The 21,142-nt window shown below is 39.2% G+C and overlaps 1 protein-coding gene across 2 annotated transcripts in view; it reads right to left on the bottom strand.

Moving 5' to 3' along the window:
- Positions 1-21,142, bottom strand: part of ZFPM2 (zinc finger protein, FOG family member 2) — a 435,525-nt gene that overhangs the window by 6,541 nt on the left and 407,842 nt on the right. For both annotated transcript variants that reach the window (XM_079796389.1, XM_079796390.1), the window contains 2 exons: positions 5,082-5,288; positions 1,413-1,637 (listed from right to left, as the gene is read on the bottom strand). In XM_079796389.1, coding sequence (XP_079652515.1) covers positions 1,413-1,637; positions 5,082-5,288 — 432 coding nt within the window. The remainder of the gene's footprint in view (positions 1-1,412; positions 1,638-5,081; positions 5,289-21,142) is intronic.

The following is a 21,142-nucleotide window of genomic DNA, read 5'->3' as shown; positions in this document are numbered from 1 at the left end:
GCCCGTTTCGCTCAGACCCGATCGGCTGGACCCCAACAGCAAGCTAACCTACCGACTGGAGCATCTGCCCCCTGGTAGTCAGTACATGTCATAGCGAGCAGTTGAGTGACCTTAGCATATCATTAGCATATTATGCTTTGATTGGTTGAATGGTTGACTGGACACTTAGCATATTAGGCTTTTATAATATATAGGAAGGTAAAAACATGGCAGAGAAACCTGGTCCTATAGCTATAAAAAGGAATTTCTTATCCTCCTCTCCTTAAGTAATCCAATACTTGTTTTTCCATCCAGCTAAAAAGATACTTCTGTTTTTGTTTTGTACATGACTTACCATCTGAGACCACCAACCTGTTTCTACTTCCCCTGCTTCATCACCTACATGAAGACAGCTCATTTGTAGGGAAAGGGAAGAGAATGAGTAGAAAGGAAACTGACTATTTCTACACGTTCAAAGACAAAAGCTTGTGCTGTACTAGAACATTGGAGGTTGGAGCTAGTTTGTTTACAACTCAGCACCAACTTCAGTTTTTTATTTATTCACCCGCAGCAAAAACATTGAAGAAAGTCACCCAGAAATAGCCTACAAGTTTTGTATTATAGGTGCTGAAGAACTGTGATTCCTAAAACTTGTTTGGCCCTACTCAAGAATGTTCCTAGAGATATCTAAAATTAATGTAATTCTATTAGTTTCAATTAAAAAATAGGACAATTTGAATACTATGTGATGATACTAACAACAATTGGGCATACAATTCCAAAATAAATGGGAATAGTTGCCACCTTGCTGTTAACAGTGGGCTTAAAACAAAAACATACTTATTTGTTTTTCAGCCTAATTTTTCTTAAGTAATTTAAAAACAGGACTAAAAGTGATTTTATGTCAAAAAATCAACTAAGCTGTTATGATGTACACTCTGGAAGTCAAGAGCATTTTATAGATCCATATTTAAAAGTTAATTTTTCTCAAGTGTGATTTTAATTGGACCTATCAAAATAATAGCTTTATTCCAATTCAGCAAATACTTCTTTTTAAATACCTATTTTTTTCCTGCCATGTGGATAACAGTATGGTCAGTTTGCAAAGATCACTTGACACTTAAATCAATGAATATTAATGACAATGTACAAAGGGTATTGAGAGTTTCTAAAATGATGCTATTTTACTTCAGTTTTAAAAAAAAAGAAAGAAAGAAAGAATGATTTGGCCTGCAATCTGAGGACAGTAGTTGTTAGAAAAGAATTCAGACCCAAGTCCTTTGAGTGGAAAATAAATGACATAACCAGTTAGCTGATCCAACTGGTTAGATTTTAATTTTATTTGTAGATATAGTGAGACTATAGATGTATGCATGCATGTATGTAAAGAATGGAGTCTCTAGAGCAAAAGAGGAAACATGGGAGGCACTTACCACTGTGTGAATTCAGGTGCATTTCTAGAGCTCGGGCATTTGAGAAACTCTTGGTGCATTGTGGGAAGGGACACAGGCTGGAAGTCTGAGCAGCACTGTCTTCGCTTTCTTCTGACACTGGAGCAGCTTCCCTTTGCCTCCCACTGCAATAGTACATCAAATGGGCTTGCAGGTTCCGCTCACTCCGATACCAGATGCCACAGGACTTGCAAGGGAATATATCCTCTGTAGACAAAAACACAGGGGTGCATGAGCTGCTGCCCATTTGGGGGTAGAGCAGCATTTGGTTCAATCTGCCTCAGAGACTGCCCTGAGGTTCTGAATTAGGCAATTGGACAGTGAGTGAGGGTTGTGCAGTTGTGAATGCTGTTCCACAGAATGAGACTAAGGAATGTTCTTTACCTGCCCACAGTGTGTTTAGAAAGTGGTATTGTAGAAGACACCAACATTCAATAAAAACACAAGAGATTAATTTTTAAATTGCTTACATTGTACTTATGGTTTAGAAATATATGCATTTATAAATAGCAATGTGAATTGGTTTCTCTGATTGATTAAAATGTAAGGATCTAATGGCTGAACTAAAGTTAGCCCTGATGCCAACCCCTGACACCATCTTTTCATTTGATAAATTAGTTACAGAGAGCCTACTATGTGCCAGACTCTAGGCTGGGTTGGCTGTGAAAGTGAAAGACCACACAGCTTTCCTTAAGAAGCTTAAGGTCTCCTGGGGTTGATGAACAAATGGTCAGATAATGAAATTAGCATGCGATGATGATTATGATGGAGGTATCTGAGGGGTGCATTAGGCATGGAAAAAAGACACTGGGTTGGTGAGAGAACTCATCTGGTGGAGGGAGGAGGAGGTCAGATGAGGACTTAAAAGGAAGAAGATGCATGCCTCAGCTGAGTTGTGAAGAATGAAATCAGTCAGGTGAAGAAGAGGGCTAGGTCCTCCTGTCCAAGGGAACAGCCTAGGGAAAGCGATGGTAGCCTGAGAGAAGCTTGGGCGAAGGCTGGGAGGCTGTGCTGCTCAGGCACGGGGCATGATGGGAATTGGGACAGGTGAGATTGCAGAAAGTTGTAGAAGGGCTAGATTATCAAAGACTGTATAAGCTCTCTTAAGAAGTTAAATTTTTTATCTCAATGGTTATGGAGAATCACTGAATCACTTTAAGCAAGAGAGTGACAGGATCAGATATTACAGAATCGTAAGAGTCGAGTTTTGAAGGTACTGAATTGGGAAGGAAGACTTATGACGGGTAGGAGGTAACTGCAGGAACCTAAGTGAATTATGAGAGTTTGTGCTGTAGCTAAAGTCATGTAATATTTATAAAGTCATGCTATGATATGCATTTTCATGTAGTTACTCATGGACATTTTCACCACGTATGTGTTTTTCCCCTTCATCCGTTTATAGGAGAGGAAACCGAGGTTGAGGTACTCGCTCCAGATCACATAACTGGGTGGACTGGGATTGGACCTAGTGTTAACACTTCCATTTGCCACAATGGCAAGGGGGGCAGAGAGGGAGGGGGAAAAGTTATATTTAGGAAGTAGAACTGACTGGAAGTGATGGCCACTGCTTTGCAATTAGATGTTAGGGCAGATTGCAAGGTATCTCCTCAGTTCCTAGGCTTCCTGCTAGCAGTTCTGTGCCATTCGTTTTTTTAGGGAACAAATGATGGAGAGTGATGAGTTAAGGCTAGAGCACATACTGTGGGACAAACACTGGCACTGTATTGAGCAAACCTGGCCATTCTGTAGGGAAAGGAGGCACCAGTCAGAGGGATGCCAGATAACATAATTGGGACTAATCCAGGAACCCTGGGATACACGGTCACATTATAGGATTTAAAATTCCTGTAAAAAATACAGAGGAACATGGGAGGGGTTGCAACAGAGGTCTAAAACTTGGCAGAAAGAGCTTATTTGTGATTTGTAAATAGTATAGTTGGTGAAACCCATGATAGTGAAGGCGATGGTGTTGAGGAGATGAGGAGAAAACTAAGGATCAAATTGTAGTGAGTGAAAAATAAGGACATCAAGTGCAATATAGAATTTCAAATTAAGATTATATACAAAATTATATGCTACCGCTGTCTATTATTTAGCCTCTCTCACCAAGTTAGTGGCATTTACACTATTCAGAGGGACACATTGTTTAATAAAGTGTTCATTTAAGCTGGATGAGTTTAACTGATTAGCTAATAATTTCAGAATGAGAATGAAGGCAGTATGCATCTATGCTGATTTATTTGGGATTAATAGTTATCTTGCTACAGAAAGCAAACCAAGTATAGTCTTAAATATGATTACAATTAACATTCACACATTGGAGTTTCACAATCATATGAGGTACCCCTAGTGTCCCTGGGAACAAACCTTTTTGCCTCAAATTCAACTTGGGTCTCTGTTATTTCACATTCCTGACTATCTGAATCAAAGCAAAGGTTCATTAAAGGAAATAACTACATTTATATTAAGGAAATCCAAAAATTGTAGCTTGGTTTGGGTCCTCTGGATCCACTGGTTGGATGAAGACTAATCCACATACACTTGAGAATGTCTTTATCCTAAAGGATGCTATTACAGCAAGAATATAATTATTACTGAACCTATATATGTATGTTCATATCAAGACAACATTGCATTCTCTAGGTTTCCATTCTGCATCATTCAGAGTCTCAGGGATTTTCAAGGACATTTTTGACTAAATGTAATATTTCACTCACTTACTAGCTTTCTCCTCTTCAGATATAACTGCTACTCATGTTTTCTCATAGAACTAGATAAAAGCAGAGCTGAGTGTATAGCACAGATCTTCAGACTCCTAGGTCACTGATTTTCTGTCACATACAGTGTCACTTTGCATGTTCAAGAAATACAACCTAAGTTCAATAGTCATTTTAACAAATATAAAAGGATATTTGCCAGGGCATATTTAAAAATTCTCCATATAAAGCATTCTGAATATATATATATATATATATATATATATATATATATATATATATATTGTATTAGATATAAATATAATTGTATTAGATATACTAATGGAGAGGAAGTTTAGCCTGGATAGGTCAGCTGCTGTCTTGACCTATCCAGGCTAAACTTCCTCTCCATTAGTATATCTAATACAATTTTTAAATATATATATTTATTCTTTTAGAGAGAGGGATAGAGAGAAACATGGATGAGAGAACCATCAATCAGTTGCTTCCTGCATGCCCCCTACTGGGGATAGAGCCCACAATGCTGTGCCTTGACCCAGAGTAGAACAGGGGACCTCTTCAACCACTGAGGCACAGTGGCTGGGCTGTCTAATCAAAATTTGAATTGCATTCTTTTTCTTTAAGTTTTTAACTCTATTGCCCTTAAAGAATACCACAATCATTCTACTATAAAAACATCAAGAAAGCTGAAAGTTGTTTAACTGGTTTAGAAAGTCAGCTTTTTGTGTGTGACATTCAGGAATCCAACCTGAAATGAATGAATGAATTCTTTTTATACTCACATGAGAAGCAAACACACACAGAGTTAGAGAGACGATAAACTGAAATGTAGAGTCTGTCCCTGGTTGCCTGTCAGTAGACTTTTTTTTTTCTCCCCATAAATACCATCCCCACTACAAAGCAACTGTACTGGGCTGTTGCACTCAGCACTTACTATTGACAATAGCTGTAGGCAAAATAGAAGCCATGGCGGCTTGTTGAGGAAGCAACTGAATTGAGTCCAGCAGGCGGGCAGGGTACATCCCTTCTGTAAGAGACATCTGACTGGCAGCTTGGAGCCTTGAGTCAAAATCCACCACAAAGGCAATTAGCTCTTCACCCTCAGAGATGGCCTTCGTGGTTGTGCACCAAAGCTGACCCCCTGTTAAGAAGAAAAAAAGAAGAGGAAGATAGGATTGACATAGAATGCTCCAGCCTGCTGTAATTAGATTGATGTCAATAGCACCGTCTCATGTTTTTCACATCAGTTTCAACTGGGGTGGGGGTGGGGGAGTGTTTGATCAAGACAACAGCTGAACTCCTCTTTCCTACCATGTGAATAATTGTACTCCTTGCATTAAATGAACTGTTCAGTGGTCAATAGTAAGAGAAGACTAAGAAACAAGTCTAGACATAATCTCCAGAGAGTTTTGTCAACTCTGTCTTCTGGGCTTGCCTTAATCATGACATGGTATCCTGCCTAAGAACAAGCATGGTAGGGGTCAACCGCAAACATTTCCTTTAGGTAGTTTCTGAAGTTACTCTTTCTGTACCTTATGGAAGTAAAAAATCATTTCCCTCCAGCTCCCTCTTCCCCCGTCCTACCCCCCCCCACTCTCTTTCCAAAATACTTTATTATATCAATACCAGATAACCCCAAACTACAAAACAAGTAAATAAAAGCTCCTAAAATCTAGAATGTTAAGACAAAATTCCGTTAGTTTTACACCCTTTATGTCTGTTGACATTTTTTTTTTTTTCTGGCTGAGTGATTTTTACTTATATAATGTTCCTTATAACGTGGCTTCTTTATCTCCATTTACCCTGATTGAACTTCCTAAAAAGAAGATAGGCCAAAAATCCTTTTCAAAAAGGCTTATTTAAATAAAGATTTGTTTAAACGAAAAGAACTCTTTTTTCAAACACTAAGATATACTCTGGCTCTGTGCTTCAAATGATCACGTGTGGTGCATTAAAAAGAAAATTAACTATGCAAGGCCATCTTCTAATGTATTGGAATGCGATAGCAAATGCTCATTTATTTAACATGTTTAGACAGGCAAAGCACTTATATTTTGTTATCTACACTCTCAGGCCTAGATACATATCCTATACAGTTATGGCTGGAATAACGTGGCATACTTGATATGTTATAAAGCTATTTTTTCCCCCTTGTGTATATATTGCAAGGCTATATATTGTACTCATTAAGCAGGCAAAAATCGTACCCATTCTGATAAGTAATATTGCTCTGTTTATCTCTCAGCATTACTGTCTCTTCAACTGCACTTCATTTTTTCCCCCACCCTCAAAAAGATTATAGTTTTTAAACAACCTGTGGTAAAAATCTGGTGGGAAAGATAACAACAGCATATGACATGGCAGCGTTGCACAGAAGGAGGGGGTCACTTTTTTACTGGGAACTTGGACAAGGAATTAAACCAGCTGATGAAGTTTTAAAGGTAAAGGAACAAAACACCTTCCATGGACAATAGATTTTTGTGAAGAAACAAAGCTAGGGTTACAGACTTCAGATGAGTGGGAAAGTTTCAAAGTGAGACACCAACATCCTAAAAGACTAGAAAAACAACTTCACTTTTTTTATTTCACTTTGACTCTAACGGATCTTGAAACCAAAGAGGAGAAACAGATTCGCTTTGGCCCTGATTTATTTATTTACAAATAGGGAAGCGAAGTGGCATCATGGACTGGACGAGCGAGCGTTCCATGTGCTAAGTGGGGTATTTCTTCTGGTGACACTTCCCTGGATGGCTTCTGTCATCGGCCACGGCTGTGCCTTCTCTGATGTACATAGAAGATCCAAACTCTTTACAGCAGTAGACAAAGGTGATCACTTGTGTTTTCTGGGAGACACAGTTTATTAAGTGAATGTATGTGATAGAGGGGTGAGGAGGGCAGAGTCACACACTCCCATTCCAGTTTCTTTCATAGCTTGGTCTTTCTGAGTCACTGGATTTCAGTGATGAGTGGAATGACTTACATTATGAGTAATAATTTACTATTAGTAAATTTACATCGTTGGTAAATCCAGTTATGGCTATTTTTCACAAAAAGAACATTTTGAACTCAGTTGCCCAGGAGAAATGGAGATTTTACAGAAGGTACCACTCACAGCTAATCTTTTTTTCCCCTTCTTTTAATATATTTTATTGATTTTTTACAGAGAAGAAGGGTGATAGTTAGAAACATCGATGAGAGATAAACATCGATCAGCTGCCTCCTGCACACCCACTACTGGGTATGAGCCTGCAACCAAGGTACATGCCCCCGACCGGAATCGAACCTGGGACCCTTGAGTCCGCAGGCCGACACTCTATCCACTGAGCCAAACGGGTTAGGCCACAGCTAATCTTGATCACAGCCATGGGTTATGTACAAGGATGATTCAATACTTGAGCTCTAATTTAGAACCAAAAGGCTCCAATAAATATATAAAGTAATCTTCACAAATATCAAGTGCAAGGAAAAGTTAAGGAAAACACAAGTTTTCTGTGTTAATAAACAGCCTAGCGGTGGTAGTGCACACCTGTGGTTTCAGACATCCTCGGTAACGTTTCACATTCGGTTGTCTGTGTCACTTTATCTCCTTTTATGGTTTAGTCAGAGCATGTCTTGTTAAAGGTTGAATTAGAATAAAAATGTACTGTGTAGACTTGATGAGGAAGTCAGCTGTCTTAGGAGTGAATCTTTCAAATCGTTCATTCATCAGCTATTCATTGAACTCTTTGCTGTGTGCCAGCTGGGGGCTAGGGCTTCACACACAGCTCTACAATTAGAATGCACACAATACTAGTAAACAGAGTACCATACCATGCGGAGGGTGTTGTCGCTTCTTGCTAAGGAACATGGGAGAACAGTGAAAAACTGACACCTCTTGGGGGAGTTAGGTAAACCATCCCAGGTGAGTTTTTGATGGCCTCACGAAGAACAGAGGTAAAATGGCAGAAGTACACGTGCAAGTGGAGGGTTGTGGAAGAGCTGCTGATCCCGATGAAGGCTCAGAGGCCAGCACCCCCGGAGCTCAGGGTCTGAGGGAGAAGAGGTGGTTTATGGCATTGGTGCGCTTGAGCCACCTGCTCCAGATCACAGAGCAGAATGTCCAGCTGTCAGGGATTGCGTGTGCTGGTGGCTACTATCACACTGGTAACTTGAAATCGTCCCTGGCGAGAGCTGTAGCATTTGCCACTGGACCCGGCAAACATTACAAACCAGGGCTTCCTCCCACGAAAAGAGTGTAGAGCAAGATGAGACAGCTTTGAACATAACATAAAACAGTTGTGCCTGGCTCCTGGTGAGGGAGATGGTATATTTTTATTCGAGTGAATGAATGAACAAATTCCTGACATGGGCTTCTTAAAGAAAAATATCTCAGGGTCGTGAGAGTGAACTGAAAGAAATGTTACCAGCAGGGGCACTTGGAGGCTATTGCACGAGTGCAGTTGTGAGAAGTGTAACTTGTGAGGGAGACAAGAGCCACACCCAAGAGCAGGGTTGAGAGGAATGGGGTGATTTTGTGAGATGAGTAACAAGAAAATAAATTGCTGAAAATGACACAAAGGTTTCTGGTTTGGGAAACCAGATGACGGTGATGCCATGAGTGAGGCAGTAAAGCTGGTATGTTAAGACAACCAGGAGGCAATGGGTACCAGTTAGGAGCACGTGGGGCCAGACAGGCTTCGTGGTTTATGTACTTCTATTTTGAAGGTGTCAATTTCTCGATGAAGTTAGGTTGTATTTTCCTCACTTTAGAGTTGAGAAAACTGAAGCTTGGAGAGGTTAATTAACCTGCCCAAAGACACAGGTGTGGTCAGTGCCAGAATCATGACTTAGATTCTTGTGTGTCCGGCTCCAAAGCCCAAGTATGCAAGTGCACGTGTGTTGTACACATGTATGAGTATGTGCATGCATGGATATACTGAATTCTGCATTGACAATGTAGCATCTGAGGTATGTGAGAGACTTTGGGGTGAATGCATTTAGGAGGCAGTTGGAATGTGGAGGAGATATAAGGATGGAGAAAACTCTTGTTTTAGAAGCCATGGGCACATTCTAAATGACTGCGATGGTCTTGACATTATTGTGGTAACTCAGGAGGAGTACAGTGTGAAAAGGACAAAAGATTGAGACTTGGGGAATCTCAACATTAAAGATGGGGGTAGAGGACATGGAATCATTTAAAGATAGAAAGAGCATATATTTGGAAAAGTTAGAGGGAATCAAGAGAAGGGCACTGAAAAGATCATGGGCTGGCTCTTTGAAACTGTTTGGCTGAGTTTTTCCGATGGTGAATGTATAGGACTTGATGGAGTTATTTATAATGTGAGATGTCCCAAGTATTGCCACTCAGTGTCAGTTAGTGATTAAAATAAAATATTCTAAGTGTGATTGCCGGTGACGGATAGGAGAAGAAGTATGGACAATGCAGCCAGATGGCCGAGGGGCAGATCTTGGCTCTGCCACTTACTATGTGACTTTGAACTTGTCACCTTAGCATCCTGCCTATCAGTGTTGTCACCCTTGAAAATGGGGCTGATGATAACAGTACTGAACTTACAGTGTTATTAGGATTAAATAAGCTAATTAATATATATGAAAGCTTAAGAACAGCACCTGGCATGTATTAAGTGCTATATAATTGTTAACCATTATCCTTTTGGTTTGGTCTGATTGGGGCTATTATTCTCATTTCTCACTGCCCTGCTGAATTCAAGAAATCTTACCAGAGAGAAAAGAGAAACCTATGAATTCAATGAGCAAATGCACTTACGTTATACTGGTAAGAGCTAACTCATTTCAGAAAAAAAGGATGAAGGCTACATCCATTTGTAAATCACAATCTGTATCTTGACTAGTGAGAAACAGTTTCTAGCAATTAACTTGGAGCTGAAGAGGCAGGGGAATCCGTTACCTACTGCTTTTAGAGCGAGGGGAAATATGGCCAACTCTAATTTATAGTTGAATGGAAGGCAGTAGTATTCATCTTGACTAAGAAGCAATCTGAGTGCAAGAAAAATCAGACTGATATTGAGCTATTCTGGTATCTTCACGGATTGACATCATGTTAATGGAAACAAATCACAAGGTAGTATATTTGGCTTCAGAATGAGAGCACCACCATCAAACCGAACCAAACCCAGAAAATAACAAGTGTTGGCAAGGATGTGAGAAATTGGAAGCTTGTGCACAGCGGATGAAGGTAAAATGGTACAACCACCGTGGAACAGTGTGGCATTCCCTCAAAAACTTATAAATAGAATTACCTGATGACCCAGAAGGATTAAAAGCAGATATTTATTTGCACACCCATGTTCAGAGCTGGAGTATTAAAAATTGCTCAAACATGGAAGCAACCCAAGTGTCCATTGATGGAAGCATAAATAAGCAAAATGTGGCATATTCATACAATGGAATATTATTCAGCTTTAAAAAGGAAGGAAAATCTGACAATGCTACAAAATAGATGAGCCTCGAGGACATTATGCTAAGTGAACTAAGCCAGTCACCAAAGGACAAATACTATATTTCCCCCTTATACCTAGAGTATTCAAAAGCAAAGGGAAAGAAAGTAAATGGAGAGTTACTGCTTAATGGGTACAGAGTTTCAGTTGGGCCAGATGAAAAGAATTCTGGAGATGGCTGGTGGTCATGTTTGCACAACAATGTTAATGTCCTTAATGCCAGTGAACGGTATACTTAAAAATAATTAAAATAGCAAATCTTATGTCCTATGTATTTTTTACCACCATAAAGACATTGGGAAAAAAATGAGAGTAACAGTTCTTCACTAAAAAGCATCCACTGTGAACCCAGACTATTGCCATAGCTAAGGAGGGGAATATCGCTTTTATAAAAAGTTTTCCATATGAGATGGTTCCAAACAGAACAAGAGCCAGGTCTTCTCCCCTCCCAGTTTTCCTAGTAAAGCTACTTATCAAAGACTTGAAAGCTCAGTCCCTAGTGGGATGAAGTTGCTGCTGAGATGGAGTTTACTTTATTTGGCCACATTAGCCATTTGTATTTGAATACATTTTGGAACTGAAAATTGTGAGTTCCTGGTTACTCGGCTGATTTGGGTTTCTGCTTGTGTTCTGAGTGCCAGTTCCTATAAACTCTCTATGAATATGAAACCTAATAAACCTAAGCAATGTTTTCTGTAGCTTTCATATGAGTAGTTTGCTTAATGCCCTTGAGTTACACCAAGAGGATTTTCAATGTACTAATCTATACTCATGATGTATTGATATGAACACAATTAGAATTATGTAAAGGTGTTGGGTGCACATATGGCAATGTCATATGTTTAATTGCTCTCATTCCAGAGCAAATGATTTTGGTTTAAAAGACAACGTGATAATTATGAAGCATAGCTGGCAACCAAAATCACTAAAAATGTATTTGTAAAAAACAAACACCCACAACAAACAAACAAACAAACAAAATTTATTTGTCCTCAGTCCAAGGATAAACTAGAAGGAGCATTTGCCTGGAGAGTATGAAACTTTAGTTCTAGTCTTGATTTTTAGTTACTGTGTCATCTGGAAGACTAGCTTTACCTACATCATGTAAAATGACAGCCTTTGCCTAAATAACCTCTCGATGATCATCATCAAGTCATAAGCAATTTTTAATGCTTCTACAAACAACGTACAACAATAGTAACAATCACACATTATTATGAGATCACGGGCTGGAAATGTAAGTCATTCAAGGTCACACAGCTAGAGGGAAATTGGAGGAAGATAAAAGGACATGGGAGATGGGGTTAGAAAGAGGCAGCTTGGCTCTAGATTCTGGATGAAAAAAACCAGGTGTCCCAAGTCACAGCGCCATCTGACGTTCACTAACTACATTACGTTACACCTTACATTGATTACTCGGATGGAGTAATTAGCACAGTTCTCTTTCTGAATCAGAAATAAGATGGTTCACTTTATGAGTGTCAAGAAGATGACTCAGCTATGAGATATAGCTTTCAAATGCATTGTTAAAATCTAGAGAATCATGTCTATATTTGTGATGTGGAGGGAACTCCAGGTTATCTTCAAACACGACTAATAAACAATTGTAATAGCTAACACTTTAGAAAGCCCTTAATATGTGCCAAGTACTATTCTAAACACTTCACACTTATTAAAATCATTTGATAGTATTAAATATAAATGCAGCATTTGCCCAATTTCCTATTTAAATTGAAAGTTCAGCTGGACATGAAAAGGGCATAAAAATTCTACTTAATCAATGGCAATCTTGACTGCTCTTAATCAACACTGGTTTCCCGGTCCCACCCCAGATCAATCAAATCAAAATCCCCGGGAGTGAAGTTTGGGCTTCATTAGTTTTTAGAATCTGCCCAGAGGGCCTAATGTCCTCTAGGGTTAGGAATCACTGGCATGCGTGTACACCACCTGCAGTTTGTATGGGATAGAAAGAGTGAGACTCTATGAACAAAAAGGCTCTTGATAATAAAATATTTCATAGATGTATTCAAACAACCCAGCAGAGGGAATGTCCATTTTGATACTCAGAAAATGACATTGAAAATAGCTTTGAATTTTCCCCTGGCTACTAATGGTTGAAGATTATGGGAATGATGAGTGGAAAGGTGAAGAAAGCCAGAAAGTGGAATGATGTCATGACTTAGCATCATCTTTCAATGGATTAAATAAGCCAGTGAGGAATTTGGTAAAATGTGAATGATAAATGGTTTTACAATGTTTAATTATTATTTTGAAGGTATGGAACTAATAATCAATAATACTCCATCCCCCTAAACTGTAAAAGATCTTATTGTGCAAACCAGAGCAATACAATCACATGCCTACTGCATGGGCATGAAGTCTTTATCAAATGACATCGGGCACTGAAGCAGCTATCTGATACCTCCCTGGCTTTCTCCAAACATAAAGGTTATTTTAGGAGTCTCTCTTTGTCTGCCTCTCATGCTGCAGTCACAGCCACTCTCCCCAGTCCCCACACCCACACACCACTCCCGTCGCAAATAAAGGACAGATACAGTCAAGGTACCGTAGAGAGTAATAATGACGAAGACCTTGACGTTCTTGAAAAACCATGTACTTGCTGGTCTAAGTAATGTTTATGATCAAAGTTCTTGTACAAAGCGATATGGTTCCTAACAGGAAGCTTATAAATTTTCCTCCTAATTGCTGTCAAAACTGCAGTGAAGTGAACTACAAGTTTCCATAATAAAGAGTAAAGTCACAGTTCAAACTCGATTACATTTTGGAAATTCACACTCCTGTTTCTAGAAGCAGTGGCCTCCTATATCTCCCCATCCTGCCAAATTTTTCACTTGCACTTTTTATTATTTATGAAATCAGTGTCTGCACAATGTCAGGCAGACCTCTGCTGATAAACTCTAATTAAGATTAAGACAAGCCTTTTGGAAAGGATCCCATCATTAGCAAACATGATAAACACAAAAATACTCCCTACTTGTCAACCAGGAGCAATTCAGTACCCTAACAGAATTATCTGTTGCTAGGTTACAGAGCTGACAAAGCTTCAATTATATTGTTCGACCATACCTATAGAGTTCTGTATAAGCAAAATGTATCCGGTATAAAAGCATTTAACTTCGTCCATTGCTATCTGCAATTCGCGGCTTCTTACAATGGTAAAAATCAGGTTAATAAATTACATAGCACGCTGAAAAATCTTTCCCATGTGTTATGTCTATACATGCTTCTTCCTAATTTATCTGTGTGATTGATAGACGCTTGCTTTGTAAAAATAAGGAAATACAAGCAACATGAAGCTGTAAACCTCGAGCTAAACTACGTCTGCGCTTATCAAGACACGAACCTAAGCTTAGCATAAAAATATGCAGCAAATTGAACCAATTAAATCACATTTAGATTTTGTACGACTCTACCTCCATAGGGAGAAGGATAAGGAGCCTCAAGCACATAGATAGGGATACCAGCCTGAAACTTCATTTTAAGCTAAAAATAAAACTAAACCCACACACACTCACCTAGCAATACAAAAGGACATAGGAGCTTGCAACATCATTTATGCTAAGGGCTTTTCTGAAAGTTGAACTTAGTAACTTTCACTGTGTAGCATTAAGTCACTAAGTCTTCTCTTTATTAGACTGGGAACTCTAGGCGGGGTCGGGGGAGAAAGCAATATGACAATTTCTAAATACAGAGGTTTGAAAAGGAAAAAAACAAAACACAAAAAAAACAAAGAAAAAACCCCCCACTTGTGTAAAAAGGGAAAGTCTATGTGAATCAGAGCTTCAAGATGATTTTATCATGGGTGATTTTTTTGTAGATTTCATGGATATTTGGAAATGAGCCAGAATTTTAAAATAATCCTGGCAGGAAAATGTTATATTATATACTATATTGCTTAAGCTGTACACTAAGAAGATAGTCAATTGATGATCAGAGTTTAGCTGATAAAGATAGCATAGTGTTCTATCAAGGAAGTCATATACATCTTAGGTACACAAGTAAATGAAAGTCATTCTCAGAGGATAAATGGGCTGTTTAACACACACACACACACACACACACACACACACACACACACACACACACACTTGCTCATTCTCAAGAACATTATGTTTCTGGAGATGGAGAAAACAAGCCTACTTACTTATTTGGTCATTTCTTTGTTTTAACTTTTACTAAAAAATTTGAAAATCCAACACGATGCCCGCTTGTGAAATGTAACCTTTTCATAACTGGGAAGCAATTGGTTAGAATTAATTCCCTAAAAGCTAACTAAATGCCCTATTTCAACATCACACACGTTACTGCCCAGATGACATGAACACCGTACATATATCTATACGTGGCCACATTGTTTAATCCAAATTTTATAATGAATTCAAATTCAATACTGTTGAAATTCTTGACAGTGGAGTAGTGCAAGGAAGAGAACTTATAAATTATGTGTGCCCCTTCTTTGAAAACCGCCGTGGAGGTTTCTTTGTGCATTGGCAAATACAGTAGGAATATGAGGTATTGTGTGGATCCTCCTGCACAGCACCTGATAAAAGAATAAAGAGCTGTGACATATTCTTAAAACAATAGAGGAATTAAAGGGAAACAATGGGCCAGCTGCTTCATTAATACAATCAAAAGGGAGCCCAGCACAGAGGAGTCCAGATAATTAAGCACTACTCTTTTAGACCTCTTTTCTAGAATAAAATTGCTCAAAAATGTATTAACTACTTCATAGTTGTTAGATAGATCTTACCCTTGTTTATTTAGAGTTGATTAATGCCTTTTTTCCCGTATGCAGCAACATGCCAACTCATAGTTTACAATATTTTTGAATAAAATGGAGTGAGAATAATTGATAAAGATCTGCACAATACACGGCAATAAATCAAATGCATTTTGCAAAAGGTCTTTCCTGTTTTTTAAATTATCTTTAACATTTTTCATTTGTACTTATAGGCAACGCAGGGCATTTGGGGCATTCAACTTTCCCAGGCTGGTGCTCCTGACATCTTTTTATAGAGCTTCCTAGCAGTTCCTGCGAGAGGGAGGGAAAATTCAGAGTTGGCCAGCAACTCAGGAGTGTCCCATTGGTATTTGGGCCAAAGGAGGGGACAGACTTCTTCTTCTTTTTTTATTCTTCTTTGCCTTTTCCAATCAAGAGAGATGGACACATAGCAAGACTACTTGGCAAATGCACTGTTTATCCTTCATCAACTTGATTACAGAAATTGAAAAACAACTTTTTTATGCTCTTTATGTTAAAAACACGATTTACTATTTAAGATATCAAGGCTTTCATTCTTCAACTCTTCTGTAAGCATCCTTTCCTCTGATGTGAATAGAACATTGAATTGCCTAAGAACTGGAAAACTGGGAACTGAATATTGTGTGTTGATTGTTGAAGTGAGGATAAAAACTACACTCTGGTTTTCTCCCAAATGTTTTTTTTTTTTTTAACTAAGCTTCTGCTAACCCAACATTCAAATTACAAACTTTACTAAACCATGTGTCAGTTTGAATATGGTGTATGCTATTCTGATGATGTGAGGTTCTTAATTGAGAATCTGAAATAGAAACAACAGGAGCCAGGGAGATAAATGAATAGACATACTTAACCATATTTCTGAAACTAACAGAAGAAAATTCTTTTACATATATATGACATATGATTTAAAATTTATCAGCTGGATCCCTATTTCCAAAGATCATCATGTATTATGTCCGTATTTTAGAGGATATGGGGTATAAGTAATTCCAGCTATGAAACCTGGCTTTTGACTTCAGGAGTTAGTTCTTTATTAGCTCGATAAGTTTTCCTTGAAAACCAGGAAATACGTTTTCATCGATTTTAAAGAGAGGAAGGGAGTGGGAGGGAAGTATCCATGTGAGAAAGAAAATCGACTGGCTGCCTCCTGCATGCCCCCTATTGGGGTTCGAGCCTGCAACTCGGGCATGGACCCTGACCAGGAATACAATGGGAGACCTTTTGGTGCATGGAATGACGCTCAACCCACCGAGCCACACGGGCCAGGGCTTTTTTTCCTGTATATGTGTTGCCATAATGAACACTGAATACCAGTCAGTAGGTACAAATAAAAATGACCATTATAGCCCTAGCTGGTTTGGCTCAGTGGATAGAGTGTCGGCCTGCGGACTGAAGGGTCCCAGGTTCAATTCAGGTTAAGGGCACATGCCCAGGTTGTGGGCTTGATCCCCAGGCATGCAGGAGGCAGTCGATCGATGAGTCTCTCTCATCATTGATGTTTCTATCTCTCCCTCTCTGAAATTAATAAAAATATATTTAAAAAAACATTATAGCATTATAGGAGCTATTGTGAATGATTATTTATTTAAATATTTCTGTTTTGATTAAGCCCACAAAACTTATTTTATTAGCATGAAATGTAAAAGTTTGTTTATAGGTGTCGATCATGTGAATCCTCGAGACATTTTTGACTCCTCAGGCTTTATGGCAACAGTGTCTTTATGGCAATGCAGAAAGCGAGTAAATGTTGATAATACTATAACGCAAAAACACTAAATGACAGCACCCTCTTTCAGTAAGTATTTTGGAAATGAGCTTGGCGACATCATCTATGAATTGTTTGTCATTTCAAACATTACAGGCTTTATTATTTAGCATCAATCCAACAGATAATATTGGTCTGAGCGGAACTCAGAAACAAAGAAACATGAACACCCTCATTAATCTAAAGGAATGATCTGTGTGACAAATAGGAAATACTATCCTCCCATTTTAGAGACAGGGGCATCCACGCCAGCCTGGCTCAACCATGGTGTTTCCTGAACGCCCCTCCTATCACAGGAGGCATTTCAGGCTGATTTGTAATAGATCCCAACTAGGTCTTTTGGCTCCTGGCGTGCATTCTCCCCACAGAACTTATTTTACCCTTTAAGAAAATGGCTCCTACTGAGAGAATTTCCTCTTCCTTTTAAGAAGCCCATGTATCCCTTTTTCAGAAAAAAAAGTAAACAGAGTCATTGTGGTCAGTTCCAGATTTCTACTGCGGTGTGGATGCAGGATGTCTGGCCCCATGAATGACATGTTCAGAACAGCCTGGGAAAAGCTGAACGAATGTGTGGGAAGTCATGAAACAGACAGCCTACCTTGGGTTTAGGCAAACAGACACAGTGTTTTATGGGATTTCAACAGGAAGAGGTCTGCTCATGGCGGAGGCTTCCCAGCAATCCTGGGATCTGGGCTCTGCCGAGTGCTGCGTCCTTGCTTTGCAGGAGCTCACCAGGGGGTCGGGAGGCAGCCCATCGGACCGTGGCCATCACGATTTTGAACGACTGGCCAAGAGGTGACATTACGCCCCAAAGGCGATCTGTCAAAATTCCCCTGGCAGCTGATACACTGATTACAAAGCTGCTGAAGCCCCTGCTTGTAAACAAAGGCATTTATCAACTAATAATTTGCAATAAACTGATGTAACTCCCAGCTGAGCCCCTAACTGTAATTGTCTTTACCATCTGCCTATTAAAACACCATTCTTCATCAGCAATCAGGAGCAGAAGGGAGGAAGTCTCCACCAAAACACACGACTCGAAAGCTTATGAATAATCTGCGCGCATTCCGCACTTTCATTATGACTCGTGTGTTGGGTATGCTTAATTTTCATTCTTGCCCAGCCTGGGAATAATCAGAAATTAGGTGGAGAGGAACGAAAATGAAACATTGTGCCTACTGCTCTGCCGAGGAATAAATTATACGAGTTCATCACAGGGGCTGTTTTTTAATTTCTTTCTTTCCTCCTTCGGAGGCTCCGTATAATATCCATTGCAGTATCTTGCTGAAAGCCCCCCAAGCATCAGGCTGGGAATGAACCTCTCTCTCCCTTGCTCAGCTTGTCCATTTCCATTACACTTCTTTGTTTTGCCTTTCTTATTTCCATTGAATTCCAAGAGGCTCATTACACTTCTCCAGGGAGTCAGCTTAAAAAGGTAGACTCCTACTCCTAGGGGGGGTGTGGAGGGCTGGCGGGCCGCTGCAGGGCCACGTGGATGCACGGGGGTGGCCGTGCCAAGTGTCCGGCGGACCCTGCGTTTGTCACCTGCCACCACAGACGGAGGGCCTGCAGGCTCCAGTGCCCCTGAGCACTTAGAGGTACTCGGCCCAAGTCCCCTTCCGCAAGGAGGGTTTCAACAACAGTGGGTTCAAATGCTCGGAAACGTCTTCTTGGGAGAAGTCCTGCCCCTTCGATGCTGACCGGCTCTATCCACAGAAGGAAGAAACTAGGAAAAGGGAATGCGTTCTCTTTGTGTTGTGTTTTTCTGGAAACCTCTCTCTGAAGAGCCCAAATCACTCCCATGTTCCTCAACGTGTATTCACTTTTAAGCATATTTGCTCTCATTTTCTCTTCACAAAATACATCATTTATTTAAAAAAAAAATACCCTCAAAATTAAACACACAAATGAAGTGCCCTCATGCTATACTCCCCCCCCCCCCCATATCCCTTTGCTGCCTAGAGCAGCGGTCGCCAACCGGTGGTCCGCAGACCACTGGTGGTCCAGGAGGTCCAAAGGGTTGGCGACTGCTGGCCTAGAGGATGTTTCTTTTTTCAGGTTATTCCTTTTTTTCAGAGAACATGTTATTCTCCCGTAAGATTCAGTAATTCTACTGAAGGAGACCATAGGCAGACTACATATTATGGGGAACAATGGCCCACTCCTCTTATTCAGGTTCAAATTCTAGAGATTTCAATTCTTGTCTGGTTTTCTTATTATACCATAAAGTAATGTTTTGAGCCTGGGAACTGCAGAAAAAAATCACATGCGATTTTATTATATTCCTTGAAATTCAGAGATAGCAAATATTAGAACAAAAATTTGATATAGATTGTAAGTAAACAAAAATCTTCAAAGACACTAATTTGTATTAAGTACTTCTTAATAGAAGTAGTATATTTCCTTCTCACCCTACCTTTGAGGCTTTTGTCAAGACTTTGATATTCTTTGGCCACAGGGACTTTTTTTAAAAATTAACAAATAAGATATGGAGTAAGAGTGAGTGTATTTAAGCATGTTGCTTTACAATGTCTTACAAAATAAGAAAAAAACTATAACATAATTTAACTTATAGTTTAATGATTGAAGGTGATTAAGATTTAAACTTTCATTCTCATTACATGCTTTTCCAAATACACACACCAATATGGTGGTGAGGTGTTTTACTTATTTTTAATTTTTAAAAAAGTTGTTGCACCAGGTAGATATTTTCATGTCATGATTTAAGTGAAAACAGAAAACTTTAACAGTTATTACTTCTACATGTAAAACTTTCATGGTCTATTCTAAAACATGGAAACTCAATTCACTTCTTATTGGAAATGCTGCTGGATCTCTATCCTAAGACACGCCTTAAAATTATTATATAATGGATTATAATAAAACACTTTAATGGGAAATGAGGTATATTGATAGTACATCAATACCCTTTGATTTTCTTCACAACTCTCTCTTTATACGGATGCATATTTCCCCAGTCTTGGTTTCAACTAAGTAATAGTTTGGTAAGAAAATAGTTTTGAAAAACTAATTACCAGCAGATGGCGCTCGGTACATTCTATGAGCCCAGACACAGAAGAAAATGCGGGCTTTATTTATTTAATTCTACTTTATCCTAAATGTGAAGTTGCTATACCAAGCTTTACAATCCCCGAAGACTTCTGCTAATTGACTAAACAACTTTGTGGTAATTTGCAAGAAGATCCTCCGATGCTCATCTAACTGGTACTGCATTCAACTCACGTGCCCCTGTGAAGATACAGCAAGATGTGGCATTTCCCGCCTCCTCCCGTCCCCTCCGAAACAGGAAAAACACAGGAGCCCGGGCTCCTGAAGTATAACATAAATTCATCCAATGAATTTTGGGCTTAAAATAAGACCATTGCCATTTATTTGCTTTTTTTTCTTTTTATTTTTCTTCACGTTACCTTCTTAAATTAAGAATGAGAGGCCTTATATGTGAATGGGTTTTATGGATGTTTTAAAGTCTTATAATAAAACTCTTTGAGTAGATATTTTATGATTACTGGCACACAGATACTGACTGAATGCTGTGGGGAATTATGTGTTTGTACTGAGGGAGGAAAAAAAACACAGCTTTGAATGGGACAACTAAGTAACTGTACAAAGTCTGTCTGAAGTGATGTTCTCCTGTTTTTCTTCTCCATGCCCTCTGCCTGCCTTCTCCTCCTCCAATGAGAGAAACTTTGCTGTGAACTTTAAAACTGTTATTTTCTAACTACCATTAGGTGACCAGAACTAGCAGTATTTCTTTCCTTCAAATGGCAATTAAAGAGTGTAAGGAATTTTATCTGGGCATCCGTAGAAATCCCTCTACGCCCACCTTCTCCCACATCTTGTTATCATTGTGCCATTGAGTGACTGCTTCTCCCCACTTGATTTAAAAAAAAATATATATATTTTATTGATTTTTTACAGAGAGGAAGGGAGAAGGATAGAGAGTTAGAAATATCCATGAGAAAGAAACA

This window comes from Cnephaeus nilssonii (genome assembly GCF_951640355.1).
Source record: "Cnephaeus nilssonii genome assembly, chromosome: 18".
Lineage (NCBI taxonomy): Eukaryota > Metazoa > Chordata > Mammalia > Chiroptera > Vespertilionidae > Cnephaeus > Cnephaeus nilssonii.
Note: the sequence above shows the minus strand (reverse complement) of the source record. Positions and strands in the feature narration are given on the sequence as shown.